The sequence below is a fragment of the Drosophila albomicans genome, chromosome 3 (genome assembly GCF_009650485.2).
Source record: "Drosophila albomicans strain 15112-1751.03 chromosome 3, ASM965048v2, whole genome shotgun sequence".
Classification (NCBI taxonomy): Eukaryota; Metazoa; Arthropoda; class Insecta; order Diptera; family Drosophilidae; genus Drosophila; species Drosophila albomicans.
Window position 1 is genome coordinate 11,229,904 of NC_047629.2, and position 25,655 is coordinate 11,255,558.

The 25,655-nt window shown below is 40.7% G+C and overlaps 1 protein-coding gene and 1 long non-coding RNA gene across 2 annotated transcripts in view; one reads left to right on the top strand and one right to left on the bottom strand.

Annotated features, from left to right (window-relative positions):
• The first annotated feature begins 543 nt into the window (after window positions 1-543).
• The window catches only part of LOC117568826 (serum response factor homolog), a 31,980-nt gene continuing 6,868 nt past the window's right edge, over window positions 544-25,655 (top strand). Inside the window, exons 1-2 of the mRNA XM_034249701.2 lie at window positions 544-2,214; window positions 5,680-5,928. Of these exons, the coding sequence (XP_034105592.1) occupies window positions 1,561-2,214; window positions 5,680-5,928 (903 nt within the window). The 5' untranslated portion in view covers window positions 544-1,560. The remainder of the gene's footprint in view (window positions 2,215-5,679; window positions 5,929-25,655) is intronic.
• On the bottom strand, window positions 9,446-22,524 carry LOC117568827 (uncharacterized). Its single transcript, XR_004572195.2, has 2 exons — window positions 22,318-22,524; window positions 9,446-10,089 (listed from the first exon to the last, which is right to left on the bottom strand). It is a non-coding gene; the product is annotated as an uncharacterized LOC117568827 (long non-coding RNA).

Genomic DNA, 25,655 nt, shown 5'->3' on the forward strand with positions numbered 1-25,655 from the left:
ACTGTTGTTGTCGATAACAACAACGATAACGATACGCGCAATGCGATGCGATATGCGAGCCGAGAAAGTGGGCGGAGTTGGCAGCCCCAATGCGATCTATGCGTCGGCGCAGCCAATCACATTCTCGCAAATGGCAGATGTTTGCACAAATGAGCATAGTAAATTACGCATGCACACTGCGCGAGCGAAAGAGAGTGCTAGCGAGAGAAAGGGAGAGAGCGAGAGCGTTGACTAATAGCGTATGGACTGCGAGGCTTAATTAATTAAGCCATAACCTCGATCAACAGACCAACAAAAAACCAAAGGCAAGCTCTTTATGTACATACATAAAGCTCTCTTTGCTCTTAGGCAGTGAAGAGCACACGTTACCTACTCTCTCACTTACGCTCTCTCGCGCCTCGCTCTCTTTGACAGCAACCGGTTGTGTGGGCAACTGTGCTCCAAGTTTGGAGCAAACATTGAACGCCGCTGCGCCGTCGCTTGCCATACGCGTGCTTTGTTATTAGGTATTTGCACGCCATCTGAAGCACAACGAAGGCAACAATCGATCGCAAAGTTAGCTCGAGGCGGCCAGACGCACCAAATATAACAACTACATCTACAACAACAGCAGCAGCGACAACAACAACATCAACACCAACAACAGCAGCAGCAGCAGCAACGGCAAACACTCACGCGCAGTTCACAACGCAATTCGAATTTGGCAGTACGACATTAAATCTGCAAATAAAGCAAAAAAGACCAAAACAAGTGCCAAGCATCTCTCTCCAGCGCTAATAAGTCAAATACGTCCAAACCAACAAATCCAAATAAATCAAACCGCAACAACAACAACAGCAACTACAAACAGTTATCAGTTTTCAGTATTGAATATATTGTGTGAATAATTTTATGAATTGCATTTGCAACTGCAACTAAACTCCCATTAGTACTGCGAATTCAAATTGACAAATTGACGCGCGCAATTCACACGAACCACTGCACAACACTGCGACTGTTAAGGAACTGTTAAAGGCGCTGTTAGCTAGCAGCCCCAGTTGTCAGTTTTTCTTGTGTGCTTGCGCCGCGTGTGTGTGTGCGTTAAGTGCTGCAACTAAAGTTCGCGGATTATTTTGTTACTAATCATACAAAGATTAAACAAATCAATCTACCGTTGTACGTATCACGCTGCAGCGCGGGCAGCAGACGCGTCTGTGCAAATAACTGTAGCGTCGCCAGCCGCAAACAGTGCAAACAGCTGACGGCCCGCTACAGCGACAGCGACAAAGCCAGCGGTAAAAGCAAAGGCAGAGGCAAAGGCAAAAGCAAAGCAAAAACAGCAACAACGTGCGTGCGCGCCTCTCTGTGTGAGCGCGTGTGTGTGTGTGTGAGTGTGTTTTTTTGTGTTTATTTTTGGAATTAAAAAGCTAGCAGCCGATTTGTGAGTGTTTTGGGGGGCGCAAAAGTAAAGCTAAAACCCAAAATCTAAAATCTAAAAAGTGTGCCGCAGCGGCAATAATAGACGCGCGTGGTGCCTTGGATTTATTGTACGGCTCCACGGTGGAGAACTTTTACCTTAGAATGGATCCAGCGCGCGGTGACTCGCGCTATAACCTAAACTACTCGATGAGTAGTATAGGTTTGAGTCTCGCCGATCAGGCGGACATCTACGGCAATCCCGCTGTGGCGGCGCTTGGCGCCCGACCACCCAGCGGCGGCTTGCTGCAGAACATGGGCGGCGGCGGCGGAGGCGTTGGTCTCGCCATGCAACGGCCCAATCCGGCGGCAGCAGCAGCGGCGGTGCAGCAACAGCAGCAGCAACAACAGCAACAGTGCCAAACTCTGGGCAACAGCCAAACGCACAGTCCTCAACATCAACAGCAACAGCAGCAGCAGCAGCAACAACAGCAGCAACAACAACAGCAACAACAACAACAGCAGCAGCAACAATCGCGCGGACTGAAACGCAGCGGCAGCGATTGCTATGAAGATCACCGATCAAGCGGTGGCGGCATGACGTTGCAGGGGTTGGAGAGCTGCGCTGCAGGCAGCGTCGCTGTTGCTGGCGTCGACGTTGACGGCGTCGATGGCTACAATGCGCTGCCCAATAAGAAATCACCGCCCGCAAATGGCAAAAAGACAAAGGGACGCGTCAAAATCAAAATGGAATACATTGACAATAAGCTGCGTCGCTACACAACGTTCTCGAAGCGCAAGACGGGCATCATGAAGAAGGTAAGAAGAAGAAGGATATACATATATTGTTGTGGTTGCTACATATGTAAGATTGATATCGACTATAGATAGAATGTCTAGGATACCTCGTATTATCGTACCTGTGTCTCTTTATACATATTGTATTATTTTTAGTTTTCTCAAAAATCACCTACAACATCATTTGGCTGCTCTTTTTGTTATTCTTCCTCTTCTGTTTCTCATTTTGAATTTTTATTTTTTTCATTTTTGGTTCATAGCTTTATAGAACAATAAATTGTAGATTAGATATAGCTGCTTGGCTCTTAATGTGCCAGCATAATAGAATAATCATGTCAGTTTTCCCTCCCCACTGAATTTAGTTCTTTTTTCTGCAGTTTTTTTTTGTGTTTGAATTTTCCGTTTTGGTCAACTCATTTTTGAAGTCGAGTGTGGAGCACGTTTTGAGCGCATGTGCAATTAATAAATGCTACCGAATTCCAAATTCCCCCCAAATTCTCCTCCTCGTTGCCTGCTCCTCGTACTCAGGTTGCATTGTTCCCGAAGAGTGCTTTATCGTTGTGTTACTATCGTGCCCCAACCTGTGCGACCTGCCCCATCCCCGCCCCCTACATCAGACAGACAACTGTTGCATTTACTTTGGCGGCGACGGCGCTGTCGCTGTGTGTAAGCGTGGTAGCCACGATTCTGATTCCGATTTCGATTCCGAATTTCCCTTTGTTTTCGGCTTCATAAAATGTTAATTTGCCGGCCCCGCAATTGCATTCAAAGAGTATCCCCAATACCAATCCCATTTGCAATCCCAATCCCAATCCCAATCCTTGTTGCTTTTCCAGTTGCGTGCTGCTTGGTCTCATTGTCATGCGAAGATGCAGCCACTGCCTTTGAAGTTGCCTCCTCTCTGCTCTGCTCTGCTCTCTCTCCTCCTTTACCTGGAACAGTTCAGTGCTTACAAATAGTAAGACTCTTGGATTTTCTTCTTCAAATGACCAATTTTCACACGCAAGCTTACATAATGGCCCGTTCGGGTCTTGGTCTCAGTCTCAGTCTCAGTTCGGGCCGCGACATATGAAATGCTTAACATTTTTTTAAAAGACTTCTTTGGCCTCAAAGTCGATGCGATCACCGCAAAAAACCAAAAAAAATAAAGTCAAAAATCGCCAGATTCAGCGCTAAATCACGATCTCGCCGCGATCCGAGCTACAACAAAAGTTTATGAAATATTTTCCACAAAAAGGAAAAACTTCAAGTTGGCCTCGAAGTGTGTTGTTTTTTAGCTTGGTTGAAATTTTTATATTGAGTACGTGGGTGGAATCTCATCTGATCTAATGAAACAATATTAGATTGCTTGACTATTACATAAAAACTTGAAATGATAAGCGACGTAAAAAAAAAGTAAAGCTTTGTCGTAAACTGATTAATTGATCAGCTACTAATCGCAGTAAGAACAATGATCGCATTTGTATTTATTGTATTTGAAAGTATAAATACTTGAAATATGTTTGACCCCAAAGTTGTGAGTTTCTCCGCAGGATTGCTGACTGCTTCTGCAGCAGCAATTGTTGTTGTTGTTGCGCTTTGGGGCCCTACTTATGACAGGCGCGCGTCTCTTGACAGGGACAAAACTCTTGTTATATATTTTTAGTGACTTTGATGTGGCCCTCATCGATGTCCGCAGCCTGGACAGTTGACAGGCATACAATGGATTCGCTTGGCGCTACGCACACACACACACACACAAGCACGTGCACACTGTCCTACAGGGTACAAATTGCGGTTATTGAACCTGATCAAGTTGTGGCAGATGCCGATGTCGATGTCGATATCGATATCGAGGCAGACGCCACGCACGCACTCAAACACACACACACACACACACACATGAAACAACCTGTGGACATCATCGGTGCTTTCCACTGTACAATTTTGGGCATTTAGCAAAGCGACTAAAATTCAGCTCGCTGCTGTCCACTGCTTGATGGGCGTGGGCGTGGGCGATCGTACGCTTGGCGAGTGAGTGGCCAAAAAAGGCCAAAAGTGAAAAGTAAGCTAATGTCAACGCAATGATCTCATTTGTACGAATAGGCCTGGCCCAATTGCGTAGGTTGTCGCTTCTTCTCTTTGTCTGTCTGCATAAATGCAAGATCGCATGTGGCACACACTCACACACACTTACTGAATGTCTGTCTTATTCTCATTCTCCGTCTGTCGTTTGCCATGTAAAACGGCCCAACAATGGGGCACCGCCACAGGCCGAAGGCGCAAAATGCCGCCAAAAGGTGTTAAATTGAAATCACGAGGCCTGAGGCCAAGCTGGGGGCCAAGCGCTTGTCTCGGCTTTGCTTGGCTTGGCTTGGCTTGGGAATTGTCTGCGTCTTGTGGCCAGCACGGAAGCGTATTGATACCCGAACAGCGGCAGATGGTGCACAGATAAGAGCAGCAGCAGCTGCAGCAGCCGACAGTTTGGCTGCCTTGTCGCCTTTTGGCCACATGCAAGACGCTAGCAGAGGAGCAGCCAACAATCGCCTTCTAACAAATGACTCTGCCTCGCTCGCTACGGTCTCTGGGGCTTGTCCTGTCAACGTTTTCGTATCTGGCCACTGACTCAGCAGCACAGCTCCTCTCCTGCTCCGCCCCTTCTTTCGCAGTGTGTCGTGTCCTTTTGTCTTTGTGTTCGAAATTCAAATTGACATGAATTGTTGGATCGCTGACTGCATGCTGCTTGTTGCCTGTTCCCTGTTGCCTGTTGGATGCCGCCTGCAGTCTAGTTGCAGCAGCTCCCTGGGAAGAGAACAACGTCACCTACTCAGTGGCCCGGGCCGTGTCAATTGTTTGCATTTACACATGTTACACATAAAATTGGCAGCCAAGCAGCAGCCAAGAACGTGCAACGTGCACTGAGTGCCAGTCCCAGTCCCATTCCCAGTCTCATTCTCATTCGCAATCTGAGTGCCAGTCACAACAATGTGTACAACAATTTCATTAATATTAATAATAAATGCTGTGTGCAAAGCGCGCGATTTGTGCGCGATTTTCGTTTACCTTTGCGCGATTTGTTCAGCCAATGCTTCGGCTGCTCCCAGCTTCCATTCTCCTTCTTCCCACCCGCCAATCCAATCACCTCTTGCAGCAACTTTATCGCTTTAGAGTAATTACGAGCTGTTGATAGCCAGCTTTGGCTACCGACGTAGCCTGAAGCCAGCTTGTTAGATATTCCTGATAGAGATGCGCTCGTGACTTGACTCACGAGCAACACGAAGTAGAGACTGACTAACTCCTATTACACTCACTATCTCACGCGGTCCTCTCTGGCAATTTGATAGCCAGGCAAAATCTCAGCCTGCCTCTGTTATCGTTGCAAGTTAATCGCATAGTTTATTTGCAAATTTATGTTCCACTTTTCGATGAAGTAGAGATCGCGTCTACGAATAGTTCACACATCTTTAACCGAAACTTCCACTCTCTCTCTCTCTACTCTTTTTGCAGGCCTACGAACTGTCGACGCTGACTGGCACCCAGGTGATGTTGCTGGTGGCCAGCGAGACGGGTCATGTGTACACATTTGCCACGCGCAAGCTGCAGCCGATGATCACCTCGGAGGCGGGTAAGCAGCTCATACAGACGTGCCTCAACTCGCCGGATCCGCCCAGCGTCGGTGGCGGCGATCAGCGCATGTCCGCCACGGGCTTCGAGGAGACGGAGCTCAGCTACAACATCGCCGACGAGGACTCCAAAGTAAGACAATTGATTTACGGCCATCATGGGCACGCTCATCTGGCACACCCGCAGGCGCCGCCCTCGCACTACAGCCTCGAACAGAGCCTCATGCAGTCCGGCTACAGCGGTGGCCAGGCGTCGCCCCTCTCCCATGCGCAGGCCTACGGCGGCCACGCCCACCACGCGCACGTGCCACACGTTCCACCGCCCCACTCGACACATTCGCACATGTCGCACACGCATGCGCAGCGTTGACTCCAGCCAGATCCTTGGGGAGGCAAAAGTAGCTATAGGGATTAACATAGTACTACGACTTAGTGTGTGTGTGTGTGTGTGGTGTGTGGTGTGTGTGTGCAGCACTTGGCCAGCATGGAGAGAAGCGTGGCCAATAGACGATCTCGCCGCTCGTTTAGCGTTGTTGATAGCGTTGTTGGTGGGCGTGGCAGCTCATTCTTAAACAATTTTGTTTATACTAGTCAAAACTCTTACTTAAAGGCGACTGTGCCATAGCCAAGCTACAGTTCTCATACAAATACCGATCCGATCCCAACCGAACCGAACCCGACTCCGAACTGAACCGAACCGAAGCATTCACAACTGTAGCGTAGCTTACCAAACCTAGTGCCATTCTATATTCTACAGCGTATCTAGAGAGTATCTCATTCTGAAAACACTTAAGACAGGAGTTAAATACAGAAACACACAGCCGAGACTGCTTTAGTTAGTCCTTAATCATTAGTGCAATACAAGTACTGGAGAGCAACACAGACAGAAAGACAGACAGAGAGAGAGAGAGAGAGAGGAGAGAAACCACATGATAATTTGCTGCGCAGAGTCTACATTTAGTTCTGATCTTAACTTAGAAAATATATATTTTTGAAAAGCGGGGCTACGTCTGGCGACCTTTCCCCGTGCAATGATGAGCGTGCTCAATGCGAACATTAAATCAAATCATATAGTTCTAAACTATATGCTCAACTTATATAAATACCTATCGAAAAAAACACATACATACATGCATATTATATTATTTGTTGTTTTGTGATGTGAAGAACACTCATCATCGTTTTAGCTTATCTTAGCGCTATTTATAATTTTACATTTATATATTTGTATCTTTCGATTTGATTGGCTTCTTTTGTTCGATTTGATACAAAATTTACTCACTCTTTGAGCTGCTCTCTCATGCTTTTTACTAATATTTATTGTATATTTTTTTTAATTAAATTGATACCCCAAAAAAAAAATGCAGCTCAAAGCTTTTAATTTCCTTAAAAAAAATCAAGCAAAAAGACAAAATACGTAATTTTCTCGCAAGTTAAAATAATTTATTAATTAAATTCATGGTAATTTAGTGCAGGTTGCATTTCTGTCAAACAGAAATTGCGAATGAAAGCAGCAAGAAACCAGAAAGACAATTCGCTAATAATAATATTTAATATCCGTAGTTAAATTAATTTAAAAGCTTTGTGCAATTAGCTAAAAAGAGCAAACATATTTTTTAAATGAAATATATCATATAAAGAAAAATAACACACAAATTAAATGATAAGTTAAGTGAATATACATATATATGTTTAAACTCCAATATAGTAACTATACAAATGCATATATACACATAAATATATATATTTTATTTAGCGCAATATTATTATAATAATAAACAGAAAACATAAATCATACGCGACCGATCCTCGTTCTCCTGCCAGCTACTCTCGGAATCGTTCAAGATCAAGGTTAAGAGCTGTACACATCAAGTATAGTTTCTTGTTAACCTACTCTCAAAAGAGCAGTATATGTATATTGCGCATACGACGAGTGGGCTGTCCTCTGAATGAATTTGAATCTTCCGCTCTTCCGCTGTATCTGTATCTTGTATCTGAATCTGCATCTGTAAATAAATATCTACGTAGCTGAATTTGCCTCTGCTTGCTCATAGAGAGTTTCGTCATTGCGTTGTAAAAGCTTCCGCTTGCCCCATTTGAAGTGTGCCAGAGGGTGTTGTGTTGTGTTGTGCTCTGTGGCGAGAGGCACACAATAGAGTCGATGATAACTGCATGTGGGTTTTGCGTGTGACGCTTGTGACGTCACTGAGCACTCGCAACGAGCAGCAGCGAGTTCATAAATCGATCACCAACAATTGGCTCGTCCAAGAGCCAAGTCATGCATCAGCAGTTCGCTTGCTTCCCTTCTCCGCTTCTCCCTCCTCTGTCTACCTGTGTGCTCAGCGATCTTGGCATGCAAATCGCGCGCGGCATTTTCAATGCCAGCTGCCAGTCGCGTAGGCTTCATCACATCTCTTTGCTGCCCGATGACGTGTGCCACTGAGCCACTCTTTTTTCTCCGTCTCTGTCTACGTCTCAGACTGAGACTGCGGCCAGCTGTCGTTTCATTCAACTGGAGACGATGAATGAACCAAGCAAGCGGCAACGGCAACCAAGCAAGCGGCAGCCACCACGCAAATGCTGTGGGTGTGACACCAACGCCGCTTCAGGTCACACACAGCACAGCACAGCACACACGCACAACAAAGAAGTAGGTGTGCGGTGAGCGATGCTTATTGACTTTATGATACCCTATTAAATTTGCCAGCATTATCACTTCTAACATACACTTGTTGTCTCTGCGAAGGGTATTCAACAGATACGTCATCACTTTCCGATATTGTCAGTTACTCAATTGACTGATAAACCTTAAACCTTCTTGTTGTTGTCATATCTGTTTGTTTGTTTGTTTGGCTGCTGTAGGTCGTTCTCTGCTGGCATCGCCGCCAACTCCAAGTCCAGCCAAGGTTAATTGCTCACATTGCAGTGGGTTGTCTCTATCTCTATCTCTAGAGCTCTACCTCTAGCTCTAGCTCTAGTTGCTGTCGTTCTCTTGTTACTGGGAAACTTTTTCGATGTATTATACAACGATTATGTATAGCAAACTCTCGTAATCACATCTCTTGGCTGCGAGGGTGTTTTGACTATATAGCATTACCTTCTATGGTTGCTCACCTGCGCATCACAAACGCCCACGTTCACTTCGTTTTTTTTTCTTTTTGTTAATAATAAAATGAGTAAAAAAAATCATGTTTGTAGTTTGTTGGCTTCTGAGCATGCTTTTTATTCAAATAAAAGTTGCAAATTGTGAACTTTCGAACTGCGACAGTTTCAGACAATATACAAAATATACAAAGAAATTAGCATGGATCCAAATTAGGATCGCATTTATAATGTAGTATATAATTGGGGTAAAGAGTGAGCATGAATACGCTTCTCTACTTTAATTTATTGTTGCTGAAATCTGTGCTCCGCGAACTTATAGCCAATCACGAAGCGAGTTCGCTCAATTGCAATTGCTTAACCGGTAGCTCCACTCGCTGCCCTCCGGCTTCTGCTTCTGCTTTGACTTCGGCTTCGGTTGGCCAAAGTACATATCAGTTTGAGAAATTAAAAGCATTTTGCGGTTCGCCTGACTATCGCAGCCGCGTGCCGCCCGAGCCTCTAACGACATTTCAATGATTTGCTGCCGCAGTTGCTGTTGCTGTTGCTGTTGCTGCTGTAGTTGTTTTTGGGGCCAAGCGTCACCAAGTTGGCCACGTGCGCAGCACAAGGCAAAGCAAGGCAGCTCAGACAGGCAAACAGACGGCACAAAAGCATTTGCGAATGTGCTCGCCGACGATTACGTACGAGGGCGACCTCTGTCAGGCATCGCAAGTCGCCACCAACAACGCGCAGCACAGCGAAGCAACGCAAAGAATCTTGCGTGGCATGAACTGGACTCGGTCTTGTCTGTGGCTGTAGTTGTGGCTAGCCAGCCATTGGATTTCGTTGTTTAAGCCGCCGCGCGAGCTAAGTTCTAACCACATGCCGCCACAATGTCCTCTTAATTTCCTAGGTCGTCGCAGCTGCGCGATGATATCGTCGCCGTCGCTGTTGTCCTCGCTCGATCTCTTTCACTCCGCCTCTGTATCTCTCTCGCTCTCCCGATGTGGGCTCGTTTTTTAATTCAACTGATTGTACTGCAGCTTCTGGAATTCGGCATTTCTTAAAGCCGCACATTGTGCGCGCGTCGGCAACATCTTGAACTGCCACTGCGGAGGTACCTGAGCTTCGACTTGCGACTTGCAACTTTTTGTGGCCGTTGCCGCCTGCCGCCTACCTCCTGTTGCCTGTCGCCTGCCGCCTTCGCAATCTGCAAAACAAAAAAACAAAAAAAAAAAAAAAAGTTTAAGAAATGACAATTTGTGAGCTTCTTTTTGTTGTTGCTTTCGTTTTTTGTTGTTCTGTTTTGTTTTGTTTTGTTTTGTGTATTGTTTTTGCTTGACTTGTCTGCTGCCATTTGTGCCTCTTGCTTTCATTGTGATTATTTAAAGGCCAAAACCCGCAAAGCAGCCCAACCAACTGTCCGTCTGCTGGTCTGTTGGTCTCTTGGTCTGCCAGGATGGTCTTCGAGGAGCCCCTAACGAGGCGCTTGTGCCTTTCAGAACGTCCTCGCGCATTTAGTTAAGCAATTATTGTTGGCAATGCAAACAAATAATGCGTACATTGTATGCAACTGTCTAAGAAACGATTGTGCAACTCTCCTACTGTGCAAATGTGCAACAGTGCCCCGACTTTGACTTCGACTTCGACTTCGACTGTGCCAACACACACGCCCCCCAATTGCCGCTCCCTTTGATGTTCATGTTGCTGCTGCTGTTGCTTTGCTTTGCTGACTTACTCCAATGATTTTCCAAGTTAATCAAAATTCTTTGCTACCGAACTCAGCTCAACTCAACCCAACGGAATGAAATCTGAACGACCTTACCCCCAAGCATGCCGTCTGCTTTTTACTAGCGCCATGTGGCAGCAGATTTTGCTGTTGCCGTTGCCATTGCTGTTGCTGTGGCTGTTGCCGTATCACGCCCAAAACGCTGCCACTGAAGCGTGGTGGCCACATAGGAAACTATAGTAGACTTTTATTATACGTGTAGAAAATGTTTTCCGCTCGCTTCACTGCGCATTTTATATCTGAGAATTATATATTCGTTTATCTAGCATTTTACTTTTGTGTGTGTCTGCTACTTCCATTCCCCCATCCCATAGATACGATTTATTAAGATGTTTTCTTCCCAATTTACGATGTGAATGCTTGTTGATGGTCTGTCCATCAAAATTTCAATGTTTGCTTATATTATAACAAACATTGAGGAAGCTTAGATAAAGTTCGACTTTCAACTGCAATTGTTTATCCTATTGTTACTACAAAATCACATATATATGTTGATCACGTTTCAGTCTCACAACAATCGTTACTTGATACAAAGCACATCAAAGCAATTCAAATTCAAACAGAAAATAGTCGAATTTACATATGTTATGCGTATCGAGCTATTTTAAATAAAAGTTAAAGGATGTGTTATTTTATTGGAACATACGAATTTTTATTTTGCTACTTAGCTCCACGTTTTTTTTTTGCCGCATAGGTTAGCGATGCTTAGTATCTTCGCAAATAAAAACAGATGTTTACGAATCCTCTAAAACTCAGTATAATTGAAATACCAATATAAAGCATGAAAGAAAGCTAAAGTAGAGCTTATCGATAAATAAAGCTTTTGATATAATCTATTACTATGTTGGTATATTAATTTGGTATATTTTAACAAGTTTTGTAATATAAAATTATTATTTAACGATTTAGTCGCAGCCAAATTTCAGAAATACTGTAGTCCCTGAGATATAGGACAGAGAGACGATCATGGATATATCGTCTCAGATGTTAACCTTGAGATAAAGAATATATTTTCATACATATGTTCTTTATAGAAACATAACATATATTCTTCTTTCCGACTGTTACATAGATTTCCTGTTGGCACGATGTTATAATAGTCAACTATCCTATGAGTAGCAGGTATATAAATTATTGGCTTTAAAAAAAATGCATGACAAAGTTTTCATTTAGAATTGGACTTTTTCTGGCTTGTTTTACACAACTACTCAATTTACACAGTTTGTAATGCAATCCATATTTGCACCGTGTTATCACATGGTGTTCTTTATTTGCAAATATCTCGAATTATAGAACTAAACTTCTTAATTTGGATTAAAAATCATCTCAGATCTCTTAAAAATTAGAAAAAGATTCGGTTTTCCAACACTTCCCTTTATTACTTGAATTAAATTGAGGGTTAAATAAATTACTTGTTCAAATCTATCTAGAAAGCAAACAATTTGTAAAGTGTTTACTTTTGCTACATACAATTTGAGTCATTTTAAAATTTGTTAGATTGTGGGCAGTTCAGCTTGTTCTGTTCGTTCTGTTATGCTTTCAATGTAGATGTTTGGGCCGAAGTCGTAACCCGGTACTGGAAATACTGGCGACATGGAACTTGGAGTTTGGAACTGGCAACGTGCAACTGTGGGCAGCAGCATCTCGGATTGTCAATATTCGTGTGGGAAGTCCGCGCGCTTCATTATATAATGAATTGAATAGTTCAAGTGTGTGACGACGTTTGCGAGCTGGCAATTTATTACCAAAGATGTTTTCTTACTTCTGCTAAATGGAATTGTTCTATTTGTTTTGTATTAGAGATAAAATACACAAATCTCATTCATAAAAACTACAAGTTTTGCTGAAGTCTTTAACCAAACATATTTTGGTATATTTTTAGTATTTTATTATACGTGTTGTATAGTAGATATGAAATACGTAAATCTCATTATAAAATGTGGTGTAAATTTGCTGAAGTTTCTAACAAAAAGTATACTAAATATGTTATGGTATATTTTTAGTATTTTATTGTATATGTTTTATAGTAGAGATGAAATACGCAAAACTCATTCATAAAATTTCTTGTATATTTGCTGAAGTTTCTAGCCGAAAATATACCAAATATGTTATAGTATATTTTTAGTATTTTATTAAATTTGTTTTGGTTTAGAGATGTAATACAGCAATAAAATTCCTAGCGTTCATTAGAATATTTTTAGTATTCTACTTTTTTGTTGTTTTGTATTAAAGATGAAATAAATCAATCGCAAACAAAGAATTTCTTGCAGATTTATTGAAACTTCTGAATATGTATCAAACATGTTATGGTATATTTTTAGTAAATTTTCGGTATATTAATTCGGTTACGCACTGCCTTGTATACTCTTTTTAAACCCTAGTTTCCCTGTTTTGATTCGCATTCATTTTGAAGAACTCAAGTTAATTCAATGCATTAATCTAAAGCTGCCAGTTGATCATAATTTTGTTTCTTATTCTTGGGCAATTTCATTTCATGAAAGTGTCATAAATTTTCAATTAAAGATGTAGGCTTCTGCACAGATTTTGACAAAGTTCTTTAGCAAGCCGTCTAGACTTGAGACGATAATGATGCTGATGATGAAGATGATGGCGAGGAGAACCCAACCTTAGTTTGATTGGCGCCGATTAGGCAATCCAGTCGTAGTTTGCATAATGTTCAGAAGAAGAGGCAACGACTGCAATTATTTGTGAATTAACATTTATAACACTTGATCCTGTGCGTATCCAATGGATCGCTGGATGAATCGTTGCTGGATGTTGCAAGGTAGAAAGCGACCTGTTTGACGCTTCGCTGCATTTAAAAAGTGTTTTTCGTGCCTTGCGAGTCGAGAAATATTTGCCATAGTAGCAACAACAGCAGCAGCAGCAGCAACACTTGGTTATCTGTCTGTCCATTTGGCCGTATGTATGTTATGCGGATTCATTGCAACCGCAGTCACTTGTTAAAGTTGCCACTCGCCGCTTGAAGCTTGTTGCAGCTACTGTTGCCGCTGTTGCTGTTGCTGTTGCTGTTTCTGCTGCTGTTGTTGTGCTAAATTTCACACCAACAATGAGCGCACGCCACAATGAATGAAAATGAGTGACGAACCAGAAGAGTGGACTTTGGCTCAGAGTTTGCCTTTTGTTGGCCAGGCTAAATCGATACCTTAATTCAAAGGCACGCCAGACCGCATTTTTGGATAATCAACTGTCCGGTGGCAGTTTTATCCGTTGCGTACTTTGTGGCACGCGTGAGATTTCCTGTCACTGGTCTCAAGTTGCAAGTAGCCAAAAAAAAACATTGCAGAAATTCGAATAGCGAAAACGCAATTCGTTTACCATTTTTGTTTCTCTTCTTTGGCGCTTCCGATGGCTTATCTGCCACATGGGCCTGGGAATTGTGGCAAGCGAGGCTAACTGAAGCGTGTGCTGTTGCTGTTGAGGTGGTTGTCGATGTCGCTGCTGTTGTTGTTGTTGTTGCTGCTGCTGTTCTTGTTGTGCAATTGCCTTTAAAAAGCTGTTAACATGCGTTGTCATCGCTGCCATATGTTGCACGACGCGACGCGACGCGACTCGCAGTCGAGTCGACCCAAAGTCTTCTCGATGTTGAGGCGAAGTCAAACCGAGTTCGACTCCTGATTCAATTGTCGCCACCTGGCACAACTGACCCCATTTTCTGACGCTTGGATCAACCCGTGAAGCTGCAGTTTGTCATCATGCGTTTATTTACATTGAAATCTATGCGAAAGTGCAAAGCCCACAGATTTGCGTAGCTCTCAACGCTAGTTATAGCTTCCTCAGTTCACATGTGCCGTCCCTTATTTGGAAGCTTGTGCGCACCGTAAAAAATAAATAATAAAAACAGCGAAAAACTGAATAACAAAACCAACACTACAACAACAGCAGCAGCAGCAGCGTCGGCGGCGACAGCAGCAGCAACCAAGCCGAGTCACAACAGCAGCAGATACAATACTGAGCTTACCCACAGAGCGAGAGAGAGAGAGAGCAAAAGAAAGAGAGCGAGCGAGCGAGTCGAGTATATAGCGAGCCGAGTGCAATGTGGTCGCCACATTGGCTGACTTATGACGAAAATAATTGCGGCTATCGCGACTGGCGATCGCGTCATCGCCGTCGTCGACATCGTCAGCGTTGCTTGAAGAAAGCTCATTGAAGCTGTTGTCGTTGTCCCTGTTGGCAATATGTGTGCGTGTGTTGGAATACCCTGTAACATGATTGAAATATAGCATAGCAAATGGGCTGATGAATTTTGCATAGGTCTTCAAAGTCACCTAATAATTTCAGTCCTATCCCACTTCCATACTTTGTCATAATACATCCTTAAACTTATAAGTCATATTCTACCAAGTATATTCTTTTTTTTGGGATATATTGGAAGTTTCTTCTTAAGAGGAATATAACGATAATTGTTAAGTGTTTAAATTTTTAAATCAGTCAGAAATTATGATGACAATCGTGTCCATAGTCAGTGCACCGTAAGCTCAAAGGGGTTTTGCAAGATGACCGAAAAATCCGCCATTTTGTAATTTTATTTTTTCAATATTTAATATTAGTATTACATACACCTGAAGTTCGGTTATGAATGTTACACAACTTCCATTAAAACTTCCATGAAAAATCATGAAAACGCTTTATTTTGTACGTATTTCTCTGTTAATAAAACAGTCAAACAAATTAAAAAATTCTGTTCAGATAAATCTTTTATATAGAGAAATTAAGTAAATAAAGACCACAGTTTATTTGCATAAACTTATAATTTGCATAGAGAGTCTCGCAGTTGTGCACTATCACCGCTCGGTTTCCTTAGTCGTTATACGCTGCGTATGAGCAATCAATAATAATTTTATCGCCCGTTTTCTAGTCAGCTTGTGTGGTCGGCGCATTTAAATTTTATAATGTTTTAAGACGCACAATCGATTGCCATAATAATTTCACGCAAATATAGCACGAATTGGAACAGAGAGGAGTGCTAAAAGACGTGTGTGGGGGAGGCAAGAGGAGACCGAGAGCGAGCCACACGCGGCTCCAACGACAATTTCACATATTGTAATTTAGTTAATTCGCATCGTTCGGCGTACGCGAATTCACTAACATTGTCTATGCATTAGCGACATGTTGGAGTTGTTGCTGTTGTACTTGTTGCTTTAACTGTTGTGGTTGCTGTTGTTGTTGTTGTGGTTGTTGTCGTATCGAAGGCGACGTTGCGGCGTCTGTTGTTGACTGCGTTTGATATGCAAATTTGGCCTGCCATTTGCTTCAGAAGGCACAGATAGAGCCATAGCTATAACCATAGCCAAAGTCATAGTCGCAGATACAGAAACAAATTCAGACGCAGATACAGATACATGCAAATGGGAATATCACCCGCAGACGCTTGGGTTAAATCGCCAAATGGCATCAGCAAACTTTTTATTTGTGAGTGAAATTATAGTATTTTGTTATATTTAAGCTAACAATTGTTAAGATAGTGTGTTGAATGTGGTCGATAAAAAACAATTGGATTATCTTCAATACTCAATATTGCAGCAAATTGTTATGTGAAGCAAAATAGCTTGAAAAAGTGTAGACTAATTTTATTACCTGCATTTCGTTTAGGACTTCAACTCATTCCAAAAACAAATGGCAAACTTTTTATTGTCGAATGAATTGATAGTATTTTCTATAGTAGAAAGTTGGATAAAAGACAATTGGTTTATCTTCAACACTTAATATTGCAACAAATTGTTAAGTGAAGAAATATAGTTGGGGAAATCTAAGACGAATATTGGTAAGAAATGCATTTCATCGACAATTTCAAGTCTATAACAAAACAAATGGCGAATCTTTGATATGTGAATTTAATTATTGTAATTTATGTAGTTTATTAGATTAGAATACAGTCGATAAAAGACATGAATGAAAATGCAAGAGCTAAGATTCATTCATTTTCAGTTAATGAAAAAAAACAAATAACAAACATTTTATTTGGCAATGAAATTATATTTTTTTGTACAGTAGTATTTTGGACTAGAATAAAGTCATTAAAAGACCATTGAATTATCTCAAATATTCAATGTGAAAAAATATAGTTCGAAAAAGCTAAGTTGAATGTTAGTACTAAATGCATTTCATTAACAAAAAGAAAACGTAGTATGTTGGATTAGTATAAAATAAAAATAAAAGATAATCAAATTATACTCAAAATTAACAAACTGCAAAAGATCTAAGACAAATGTTAGTTCGATCTGCATTTTATTGACAACAATTTCAACTATTTTCAAATACAAATGACAAATCTTTTTATTTGACAATAAAATTATAGTATTTTATATGGAGTAGATAAAAGGCAATCGAATTAACTATAATACTCAGTATTTCAAGTCAGCTAAGATGAATGTTAGTATGAAGTGCATTTCGGCCAATTTCAACTCATTCCAAAAACAAATGGTTTACCATATAAATACAATGGAAGCGCTATCAACATTTTCGGCGCTTCATTTGTCGCATTTTTGCTGGAGCCATTTGCTGCTGATTGACTACGAACAACTGCAGCTGTCGTAGCACACGGCGTATGCGCAATATTTGCAACACTGCGCAGGGGCAAAGTCTGGTCCAGCCTAAGCGTTAGCGTCGGCTTCAACTTCGGCGTCGGCGTCGACATCGGCGACTTGCCACTTTCGCGACGCCTTGACATGCCCACACGTAGCAAACAACACAGGCAGCAGCAGCAGCAACAACAGCAGCAACAGCAACCTCAAACAACGAACAACTTTGCAACATGCCACGAAACTTTTTGGAATTTATGTAGCAGCGCGTTATTTGACCAATTTTATTTTATTTTTTTAACGGGCGGCGTGTGAGAATTTCTTTTGAAATGCAGCATGCAACCCGTGTTTAGAGACAGCATTGAACCCTTAATAAGCTACTGGCTACTGGCTGCTGGCTACTGACTTCTGGCTGCCCAGTGTATATTTATAATGTGGCACGCAATTAATTCACTGCCACAGCAACTGCCACATGCAACAGAAGGCGCAAAAATTATCACACCATTCAAATGACGCTCACGATGGCGGCGGCGGTCCATGTGTTGTGTTGTTGCTGTGTTTCTTTCTTTTTGTCTGTTTTTGTGACTGCATTGTAGTAGCTTGTAGTTGTTGCCAGTTGTCTTTGGCGGCAAAACATTTAAGAAGCTCAGCTGTCCAGTTAGCCGAGCCAAGCTGGCTAACTTGGCCAACAGATGCGGCATGCCACCTAGAAAGCGCACGCTAGGCGTCCAATTGGCTGCCTTCAACTGCAGCTTCAGCGACAATTTCAGCAACAATCTTAAAGACAAGGGGAGGGGACAATGCCGATCGTTGGCTGGTGGTCCTTTGTCAAAGCGCACGCTGTCGAGGCTAATTTGTGACCAGCAGTAGAAGCAGAAGCATGTGGACTGTCAGCAGCTTGTTTGCAACAAGGCGAAGAAATATAGTCATAACATAAATGTTTAGCACTTGCAGTTGCGCTCGCTTTTGGCCAATAAAAATCTGCATGTTTTTAATGCCATCAACGTGCGAGTTTTACAAATTAGAAGCTACAAAAAAATGCCTCATTGCAGGCGAAGAGCAGATGATTCAAGTATTTTCCCACGTCTCATTAAAGCTGCAGCTTAAATGCTGCCAAGGAGCCTCGTTGTCTCCGTTCTTTTACTTTCTATCACAGCACATTCAGCATGCAGCAACAGCAACAGCAGCAGCATCGAACGTCCTCATCATCATTAACATCATCAACTCATCGAGTTGCCAATCGTCTCTGAAGAACTGTCTCATTCTTTCAGTCTCTCTGTCGCTTCGATTGGGTGGCTGTCCGTCTCTCAGTCTTTCGCTCTGTCTGTCTGACAATCTATCTGTTGCCTGCTGTTCTAGATAAATGGCTACCGTCAGTGGAGAGCATCATCAACAATATCAGCGATGGCTTTGGCATTTTTATACGCAGACAAGAGACTGAGATTCTTCCCTCGAAAATACATTGATCATCGTTGTCTAAAACTATGAAAAGTTTCTATCACTAAGTTTTTTGAATGCTACGAAATATTTCTATCATTTGAAGTTCTTTATTATTTTTATAGAATTTGACATACAAATGAGATAATTTTTTTTTATATGCGCTCAAAGATACAGCCATGCTCGTTCTTTAAGACTGGGAATTGCTTTTATCATTTCAAGGCTTAAAACAATAATAATAAGATAAAAAAAAACTTTTATAAGTTATAACTTTATATGGCAAAATCGGCTGCAGTCGTGTTTCAGCTGCTTCGGTTGACAATCTCTCTGTGGTATACTTTGAATGCTATAGTATATCGATATACTAAATATAATATTCGGTATCTTTTAGTATTTGTCAGTATATTGATTTGGTATATTTTAAGAAAAATACCGCTCAGTTTTGGTCTCATTGAAAGTGGATAGAAAATATCTCACAGTCGAGCACACTCGACTAGTTCTCTTACTTGTTTTTATTTCCCTCGAAAATACATTGATCCTTTTTCTATAAGTCTCTTCAATTCTACGCAATATTTCTATAGTTTAAATACTTTTAAAACACTATATGAAACAACTTTATTATTTTAATGTGCATTGAAATGATCTAAATGTTTTTCATCTGTCGTGCCTTGTGCTGCGAACTTTGAGACTGCCCACTCTCGAATCGCCAACTTGATTGTTTCGTTGTTGATATAAACATTCGATTCTCGTTCAAGTATATACGTACATATGTATTGTATTTAAGTATATATGTACGCGTAGTACATAAGCATGTGCAGCTTAATTAAAAGTTGTATACTCGTAGGAGTTAATTAGACTGCGGAGGTGTACGGCAACAGTCTCTTGGGTTCCCTGACTCTGAGTCTCTGAGTATCTGACTGAGGTCTGAATCTGTCGCTGGCCATTTGGTTCGCTTTCAAGTGAAGTTTCAGCTATTAGTCGCTCAATATTACGCGTTTTGCTGCTGTACAACAATTTATTTTGTTTTCTTGTTGGTGTTGCTGTTACTGTTGCTGTTGCTGATCTTGAGTCTGAGTTTGAGTTCTTGGTCGATACGAACTCGGGGCCGCTCGGTCTGCTCTGTTCACACGCTGCTCATCAACAATTGCTGTCACGAATTTTCCACTCGGCTCTTTTTGTCCGCACTACTTGTTTGTATTTTTAAATTTATTTATTTGTGCAGCATCCACACACGCATACACACTCACACACACACAGACATTCGATGAGTGTGCTGAAGAGGTAGCAAGAGACTCCTCCTGGAGCTCAGCAAAGAATGCATTTGATCAGATAATGTAATTCGCATTTTAAATTGAGGCGCATTCCCAGTTAGACTTCTTCTCACATGCATTTACCGTGTGCTGTGCTCGCTCGCTCGCTCGCTGCGTAGGCATCCTTCAGGCCTCAGCGGACTCCCTGGTCTGGTCTGGTCTGCTCTGTTGTGTTGTGTTGTGCTGTGTTCTGTCTGTGGCCTCTTCTCTTGGTCGCGGTCTTGGCCATTCCAACGTTGCGGGCGTTGCATTATTACGCACAAGTAAATCATCGAAGACGTCGACGATGTCGTCGTCGTTGTCGTCGTCGAGCTTGTTAAGTAATTTCTGCTTGGCTTCTTTTTTCGCTCGTTTTTTTTTTTTCATTTCATATGTAATTTTTGCTACTTTTCTTCGTTTACTTTTATATACATATATTTTCGATATTTTCTTATTGTTGATGTGCCATAAATTGGTATTCAATTAGCTGAAGGTGTTTGCCAATTTGGAGTAAAATACAGAATAGCAAAACACCCAAATCTCGAAATTCGCTGATTTCTTTAACTAAGAAAATCATATTCTAGCCCGCCCGAGTTTCGCCTTTTAAGGCAATTTGTAAATAATCAATCAATCATTTCAGCGTCTTAATTTATTCCATTTCATTTTGCTTTGCTTTGCTTTGCTTCGCTTTGTGATCACCGTCTTTTCTTAACAGCAAACACATTATTATTAACTATTCCTTTTAAAGTCATAGTAAGTTAATAAACTTTATAAAACTTTGTTTACTCTGATTGCTGCTAATTATACTCGCAGTTGTTCAATTTATTTTTAAGTTTTTGTTGGTAACCAGATTATGTTATTATCGAAATGCAGTTTCAAGTGAATCTCTTTCTCTAAACTGGAATTGTCTTTTCCACAACGAAACTTTCATCATTCCTGAGATCAACAATTGAATCCTCATATTTGCATATCTACGTTTAGATCCATAACTCATCATGCAGCTGGACTCTCAATTTGAATGTCGAAACTGTTGATGGAGCTGAACTAAGGCTGGCCATCAGGAGATTCATCATTAGATGCATCGCCCATAGGATCGATCGATGGTTCGTCTAACGATTGAATTTTGATATTTGTGACACGCAGATTTTCCATCAGTGTCAACAAGGCATTGTTTTGGCCCCATCAACGTGGTTGGTCCTCCGCTGCACTGGGTTGACAGGACAGACTATATGACTAGCTGACTGACTGACGGACTGACTGACTGAGAGGCTGACAGAGTTGATTGTCGATTTTTGTCGACATCAAGCCGAAAATGCAAAGCGGACACAACAACGCGTACATTTGCATAGGCGCAAGATGACGAACAGAAGAACCGGATCGGGATCGGGAACAGATAAATACGCAGACTCCGCTTTGGCTTCCTGGTGTCTTTTATGAATTTATGTACCCACACAAAGCCTGGCTTGGCGTGGCCTGGTCTGGGTCTGAGTCTTAGTCTGGCTTGGGTCTGACCAAGTGTTGGTCGAGACACCATTCTAGCGGTTAGCCAGTTGGTTGTTTATTGGCATGAAAATCTATCAAAAATGCATCATGCATTTATATTTATTGTACGTAAACACAAAAATAATGTGCTTGACATTTGACCCGGCCCACAACGACAACGTGGCCAACATGTTGCCACGTCTCACAGGCTGATTATGAAACGACTTTCTGACTTGGCTGGGTGCTTTGTCGGTGCCTGGTTCCTACCCCACTGCTCAGAGTGCCTGCCTGCCATTGTCTTTGGCCTGTGCCTGCTCACAGTCACAGCTGGCAAGTCTCTCGCATTGATACTGTTGGTATTTTGCATTCTAACACAAATCAAACGAGGTCCCGCTCGATAGTCAAGAGACCGATACTCGCCACTTAAACGCTCGCTTATAATGTTGTTAAAATACAATAAATAGCGAGGATTCGCAGCAGGCGGCAACGCAGAGATCTCTCCACAAACACACACTCGCTGATTTATGAAATGTGGCCGCCGATTTGGCGACTTGCCGGGGCCACCTCACAGCCCACATCCCCTCACTCGGATCGGACCAACTGCTGTTGCTGTTACCATTGCGGTGATTGTGTGTGATTGCAAGGCTTTGATTGAGCTGTCGGCATGGCAGGCTACTGTTTCTTTAGACCCTGAGCTATTTTGGAGCCCAATAAATAAATGTAAATAAATGCTGTTTATCATTGATTCGCAGTTGTGCTTAAGGAATGTCTGCACGATGTAAATATAGTAGTTTATCTAATCACTTTATCATTAATAAGTAAATAGTTAAATAACACGTCAATATTAGCAACACTTTAATTATAATTTTATCAATTGCTTATTTTAAGTTATTACTTACCCCCATTTGTTGAAGATCAGTAAACACATTCTCAATTAAATCATGTTTATGTTATTAGTTCTACACAAACTTCCAAGTTCTGAATGTCTAAACACTTGCCGAACATATTTGATTTTGAATGCACTACAATAACGAGCCACACGATCTGTATATCGATCGTTCGATGATTCGGTAATTCGCAGATCGTCGTACGACTCACGCAGTTGCTCACAGACTGAAAACGCAATAAGAACTGCTGCGACTCTTGAGTCACGCTGTCGTGATCTCTCAAGAAACTCGTTTCAAGCCTTAAGAGTGCGAACGTTTGTGAGCGCAGCTTGAGCAACGCTCTTACGATGCTCTCTTAAGACGTGCTCAGTTTTTATTATGTATGTATATTTTATGGCCGTATTTATTGGCTGAGCTGTGGGCGTGACTTGTGGCCAGCCTGTGTGCGTATTAGATTTTATAGACTCGCTTTCGAGTTGCTTACATGTCCATTTTGGGTTGTGCCTTATGTACATTGGCCGTTTGGGGCCGCCAACGCTTCGACAACAAATGAGCAAGCAAATGAGCGACAATTTATTACGTTTTTTTTTTTACTTTTTTTTGTTGTTGCTCTTGCTTTGAAAAATGAAATTCAGTTGAATTTGTTATAAGATCACGTCTGCATCTATTTATCTACTTCTTACTACATACATATGTACATATATTATGTGCATATCTGTATATATCACGATCTTTGCTTTGCGATGGGTGTGACCAATTTGTGGTTTTTAGTTCTCTGAAATATGAAATCAACTTTGATTTTGTGGGCGTGATCACGAGACGTGGTTTGTTTTATTTTTGCTCATATTTGTTGAATGACACCATTAAAATAAATTGATTAACATCACTAATGACGAAGCAAACGCAATTTGTTCAACTAAACAACTTTTTTAGTGAACCTGCTTAATGATTTCAATGAATCTATTCACACAACATATTATTTGTTTCTTGGAATGCATTTCAAGTAATATTAGACACAGAAAAAAAGTATTTTTTATACTTCAACTGCATACAGAGTAATGTAAATTTTTTTTAATTGTGCCATGCGCAAACTATTTTTTTCAATATATTTGCCATCATTAATCATTAGCAGCTTTAATACGAAAATTGTTCAATATGCTTTATAACGATTTAACTTATTTTTTACAATAATTTCTTCAATACTAAATTGTCGATAAATTTAGTATTATATCTATTTTTATTAAAACAGATGCATTAGGGAAACACTTAAGTATTTGCATACATTTTAAACGACTGTATACATTTTTAAAGCTAGAGCTCCAATAATAACTAGAGTCTATTTGGTTTTAATCAGATAAACATTGTATACGTATTTTAAGAAGTTATTTCATATAGCAAAAAACTGCAGTTGTCAAGTTTCAGTGCTATGGTTGGCAATCTGGTATATTTTGTTCTCTATGCTATAACCAATATAGACTTCAGTATATTTTAATAACTTTTCGGTATAATAATTTGTTGCATTTTAAGAATAATACCGGACGGTTTTGATTTTATTGAAAATGGTCAGCGAGTTGAGCACACTCGAGTGGATCTGTGACTATTTATATGATCATCTAGATCTAATGCACTTTTGAATTATTTTCAATTTAAAATCAAGCAAAATTTCACGATTTTTCAGATTGAATAAAAATGTTGGATTACAGTAAGACAAAAATTGTTGATTGATTGTTATTAAAAATAGTGAAGTTTTGCTTGATTTTAAATTTTAAATACAATATTGATCTTATTCTCATTCATAGTAAATTAAAACTAGGTATATGATATATAAATATATATTGATATATTATAAACAAGTAAGAAAGTTACAGTCGAGTGTGCTCGACTGTGAGATACCCGCTACCCATTTTTAATAAAGGCAAAATATTGCGGTATCATTTTCAAAATACACCGAAAATACTAAAAAAAAAATACTAAAAATATACCAAATAGTATGTTTGGTATTTCGATATAGTACTGCATTCAAAATATAGCATTGACGGCACAATGTATCAGATTGTCGAACAAAGCAACTAAGATCCCTAGTAAGTAGGCGTTTTTGCCCATATGAAAGTAATTCTCTAATAACTTCCACAATTTTTATCTGAGCACAACCAAATTTTCAGGAATCATAACTACCATAGTAATTATTGTATATACCAAAATTGGCATATTTTGTTTTCAGATCAATGCCGTAATTATTGAAATAATATTTCACTTCTTAAATGAAGTAAAACTCCAATAATTGGTAGAGAATAGCAATACTAACAATGCACTAAGGTTATTCTAAGTAAGACATTATTTAATCTGAAACCTTAATAAATCTTAAAAAGGAAACGTGGTTCACAGAATTTTGTATCCCCTTTGCAATAAACAACAATCAAATATTAATTCATAATCTCATATTTTCTGATGAAATGCATTTCTTGCACACTATGTTATCCTTGGAAAACTAAGTTGTAATCACTTTATAAATAACTAAATAAGCATAACTAGTTACTTTGCTTTGGTTGTTAGGATTAAGTGAACGTACAATATGAACAGTGGTAGACTTAAGGCTGCTCCTCATTCAAATGAGAATATGTCATGTAATAGTTATTGAATAATAATAGTAACAAATAATTGAACATTGAAAACTAACTCTAATCATTTCATAATATAAATCTAACACCTTGGCACATCTTAAAGGAGAAGAGTGGCTCACACTTCTTTGTATCCCCATTGCAATGTACTGTAATGAAACAACAATAAAATATGAATTCATAATCTCATATTCTCCGATGAAGTGCCTTACATTCATTCTATGTTATCCTTAGAAAACCCAGAAGTAATCACTGTATAAATATTACATAACCAGTTGCCTTGCTTGGTAGATTACTATTAAATGAGGCAGAGAGAGAGAGAAGCTAAAGCAGCTCATTCAAATGGGAATGTAACATGTAATAATTGCAATTTGCATTCAACTGTTTGTTTGCGGTCAAGTTGATTACATTTGTTCCCCTGACTCGGCTTGGCTTGGCTTGGCCAAGGCTTGCTTTATGCCGTTGTTAGTGGCCTTCATAAATTTGCAAAAAAATGGGCGCCTTGCCAAACGCCAGGCTAATCGGTGGCTTTTCATCTGCTTCTGGTCGTACCTCTACTACCTCTACTGCCTATGCCTATGAGTGCATCTGAGTATCTGTATCTGTCCTGTATCTGAATCTGTCCACTGCGACTGTCCTGAGCTGTCCCAGCGTTAGCCGATAAGTTGTCGTAGTTGTTGGCTTGTTTTGTTTTGGGCCATCGCAGCGCACGCATAATTAGGCCTTAGTCTC